At 54.1% G+C, this 4,242-nt stretch overlaps 1 protein-coding gene across 4 annotated transcripts in view; it reads right to left on the minus strand.

The window, feature by feature from the left end:
- Nucleotides 1-3,939, minus strand: part of Slc18a2 (solute carrier family 18 member A2) — a 40,734-nt gene extending 36,795 nt beyond the window's left edge. The window contains exons 1-3 of one of the 4 annotated variants that reach the window (XM_008827329.3): nt 3,636-3,936; nt 3,222-3,355; nt 1,305-1,659 (exon numbers count right to left, since the gene is read on the minus strand). In XM_008827329.3, the coding sequence (XP_008825551.1) occupies nt 1,305-1,659; nt 3,222-3,342 (476 nt within the window). In that variant the 5' untranslated portion in view covers nt 3,343-3,355; nt 3,636-3,936. Of the gene's footprint in view, nt 1-1,304; nt 1,660-3,221; nt 3,356-3,596 lie in introns of all 4 variants that reach the window. The other 3 variants (XM_029560763.1, XM_029560762.1, XM_029560761.1) reach the window with 3 other exon arrangements.
- Nucleotides 3,940-4,242: the final 303 nt, after the last annotated feature.

Here is a 4,242-nt window from a genome sequence, read left to right on the forward strand (position 1 = left end):
CAGAAGAGGCTGTCAGATCCCCTGGAACTGGAGTTAGAGACAGTTGTTAGCTGCCATGTGGGTGCTGGCATTCAAACCCAGGTCTTCTGCAAGAACAGTCAGTGTTCTTAACCACTGAGCCATCCCTCCAGACCCTCTGCCATTTTTTAAAAAATTGAGACAGTTTTGCTTGTATAGTTCAAGCTGGCCTATAACTCCTTATGTAGCCCAGGCTGGCCTTCAGCTCAAGACAATTCTCTTGGATCAGCCTCTTAAGTGCTAACTCCACTGACTCACTCCTCAAGGCTGATGTCTTTGGGAACTGCCTACCGGCCCATCCTGGGTTTTGAGACCTCGTGTACAAGGCAGAACCAGGCCACCAACTATAGAACAAACACTTGCTGGGTTGCTGATAACAATGGAGACACCGGCCCATAACAATCCATAACTTCAGGTTAACACAAAGCTAACTTGGAAGCAGCTTGGATTCCCAGACAATAGCCTCAATTCTCTTCCCTTCGAGTGTGTGAACAAAACAAGTGACCATCAAAAGAGAAAACACCTATCCCAGAATCTGGACATCAGTTCGGAGTTTAATCCACACAGAAGGACCACTGAGCTCTCCCACAGCCCCACCTGGGCAGGTACTAGATCCTTCCCATGCCAGCCTTTACAAAAAGTACCATGACTTTCAACTCTCTCTTTTGTTTGTTTGTTGTTTGTTTGTTTTGAGGTAGGGTCTCGAGTAGCTCAAGTTGGGCTCAAACTTGCTATGTAGCCAAGGATGACCTTGAACTTATGATCTTCCTGTCTCTACCTCCTGAGTGATGAAAATATAGTCCTGAGTCACCACACCCAATTTATGCAGTACTGGGGATTGAACCCAGGGCTTTGTGCATGTTAGGAAAGCACCCTACCTACTGAGCTACATCTCCCACCCCATTACCTTGGCAGTCTCTAGGCAGGAGCACAAGCAGAGGTGATAGCTGTGTGATGATGATGGCTGTGGTCTCTGTAGAACTCCTGCTGCCCAAGGGCAACCGTGACAAAAGTACTTATTAATAGGGCATTTAGCCAGAACCCAAGTTTCTTCTTTTTATTCTGCTGTTTCCTATCTTAGTACCTTCAGGGCAACAGAGGTGAGGATGGAAAGGTGGAGTCACCATGCAGTCCTGGTTACTAAGGATGGAGACACCTGGGTCAGGTGACTGTGTTTCCCTGGCCCACCCTCTAATTCTCTACACTCTGACAGATGAGTAAGAAGCAGAATTGTGGGGAAGCGGGCATGGCATAAATTGCAGGCCCTTTGTCTACTTGCAGCCTACCTGTTGGTCAGCAGCCCTATGAACGGGTTGGTGAGGAGCTGGACGGTGGCTTTGGAAGCGAACAACAGCCCAACTTGCACGTTTTCATTCAGGAGGTCTTTGTCTTCACTGGGACAGTCAGAAGGGACAGTGGATGTATTGGTCACCATGTACTCTGTGGTGGTGGTCTTATGTGGCTGCCCCAGCAGGAGGCCTCTGGTGATGTTCCCAGTGACCATAGTAGAGTTGTCATAGTAAGAGAAGATGCTCTGGAAGTTTCCCGAAGTGGAGGCTGTGAGTGCTGGCCTGACTGTCTGGATCTCTGTAGTATTTTTCTCATGCTCAATGCTGTACAGGTAACTGGGAATGATGGGAACTAGGAGGAAGAACAGAGTGAGAAGAAAGGTCACCCCAGAACCCTCCCCAAGATGGGAATCAACAAAGTTAATGGATGTCAAAGGCCAGAGGAGACCCAGAAAGGTGGACCGTGCACTTCGAGGGACAGAACCCTGTGCAGGGGGCACCCTGAAACAGCTTTGCACTGCTTAGTCATGAGAGAAAGAAAAGAGGCTCTGAGGGTTCCACTGTGCCCAAGGATGGCAGCTGTGCCCAAGGGGCTGGCTACAGAGATGTGTGTCATTTGCAGCATTTCTTATCACAGCATTCCTTCACAGAACATGCTAGAAGGGCAAAACGCTGTCTGAAGTCCAGCCAGTGCTGACCTGGGGTCAACAATGCTCCTCTAAGAGGCGCCACAGACATCTAAATGAAGGGAGGAAACAAACATGGAAATTTCATTACGCACCTTGGAAAAAACCAAACCTGCAGGCAGTGATAAATGGGATAATCTCAACAGGCCAACTTCATCGCTCCTACTATGTGAGTTGAAATCTGCAGTTTTCCACCACACTGGGAAGACTCAGGAATTCCTTAGACTTCCACAAAGGAACCAGAACCAACTGCTTGCTATTATAGCCGCTCTGGGCACAGGTGGGACAGAACATGGGAGACAAAAGGCAAAGCAAGGCCCTGTTTCCTGGTGAGCCCCATGGCTCCCGCCCTTCTGAGTTGAAAATTGAGGACAGGATGGTCTCAGAACCTGCAAGTGGTGGGGAAGGAAGTGACCCATCACCGAAGACTAATTGAAAACAATTTTCTATTCATTGAAAATTGGTGCATTGTTAAGAAAAAGCACGTGGACACCTTTCTGTATGTGGGTCAAAGAAGCCTGGATTTAGTCTGAAAAATTCATTTTAGGAAAAAGCAGTGTCCTTATATGTCAGTTGCTCTTAAGGGAGGGATAAGGACTTGTTCATTGAGCCACCACTCGAATTTATGAACCCACCTTTTCGGTACCCTAATAACTTCTCTAAAGGGTGGCAGCAAATGCAAGGCATTGGCTCACCTCGGCAGAAATCCTTTTCATCGCAAAGTGGACAACGGAAGAGGGAAATTATCAGGAGGAAACACAAGTTCTGGGTCTTATCGGATGCTATGGGTTTTGACCTCCAGGAAAGCGAAGCCACAAGTGCAGCTCAGAGCCAGGGGAGGCAGGCTCTAGCTCAAGGTTTGGGGGGTGGGGTGTTTGCAAGGCGCCTTTCTTCAGCTTTCAGACGGGTGGAGCTGCCCTGCTGTGCTGGGGTGAATGGGAACCCAGAAGGGGACCGGGTGCAAAGGATGGGGATCCGGGACCGCGTTCCAGGAATCGAGTTTCAGGGACCGGGTGCCGGGGACCTTGTGTGAGGTACCAAGTAAGGGGGAAATCGGGTTCCTGGGGCGGGGTTCCCGGGACGGGGTTCCCGGGACCGAGTGTAGGGTGCCAGGTGCAGAGAACCGGGCGCAAGGTGCCAGGTTCCGGGTGCGACAGAGTTTCAGGAACCGAGTGCGGGGTACCGGGTGCTAGGGACGCGGTGCCCGTGGCGCGCGGGCCATACGTACCCACGACGGTGAGCAGCATGTTGTCCAGCAGCAGCGCGAGGAACACGATGAAGAGGATGAGCTTCCTCGAGTGGCTGCTGTCCCGCAGCCAGCGCACCAGCGCCAGCTCGCTCAGGGCCATGGCTCCTGCTGGGCTGCGAACGCGGGCGCGGTCAGGGGTCCCGGCAGCCGGAGACGCCCGCACCACTCGGCGCACATGAAGTCACATCCACCGCCCAAGACACCGACGGGTGCCTTACTCGGCTCGAGCATCTGATCCCACTCCCAATAGCGGCAGAGCCGTCGGAGACCCAATCTGCGACCGCCGCGCCCAAAGTCCCCGCGCTGCCTGTGCTCGGGGGTCCCGGGAGCCCGCGCCCTGCTCTGGGGGCTGACCTGGGGGGGAGGGTCCCTGTCCTCTCGGGCCCCTCGTACCTCTGGATCGTCCGCGGGGTCCTCGTGCCGCGCCACCCGGGGCTCAGTCCGTGCGTCCCGGTCGCTCTGGGTCGCCGTCTCCGCCCCAGCGCCCCGCAGCCCTGCTCAGTTTACCGGGTCCGGCTCTGACGTCACTGGCGGCGCGGAGAGGGGGCGGGGGGCTGGGACAACGGCCTCCGCCCACCCCAAGCCACCTCCTGTACCCAGCCTGAGTTACGATTGCGTTTCCACCTCATCCAAACCCTGCGTTCACCCTCGCAGATCCTGGGGACCCGTGCGGGGTCGCGGGAAGGGGGGACGCAGCAGGGCGCAAGAGGACCGGGTCGGTGAAAGAGTCAAGACCAAAGGTGTGCGGGTGCTATAGCTTTCTTGTGTTCCCAGGACTGGCCAGAATTGTTGAAGAGAAATTGTGTGGGGGTTTGAGCCTTGGTATCCATGAAGTGGCCCAAGAGGATATGAATGAAGGCTGGGGGCGTGCCATGGGGAAGCGCAGGGAGCCAGGCGCATCTGCCCTGTGCCCCCTCTGCAGGCTGATCCAGGGTGTCGCTGGGAGTCTACAGCCCTGGGCACCTCAAGTAACAAGGAAACAAAGGAAAAAGACCGAGTG

Source organism: Nannospalax galili, unplaced genomic scaffold (genome assembly GCF_000622305.1).
Source record: "Nannospalax galili isolate Female #2095 unplaced genomic scaffold, S.galili_v1.0 scaffold31, whole genome shotgun sequence".
Classification (NCBI taxonomy): domain Eukaryota; kingdom Metazoa; phylum Chordata; class Mammalia; order Rodentia; family Spalacidae; genus Nannospalax; species Nannospalax galili.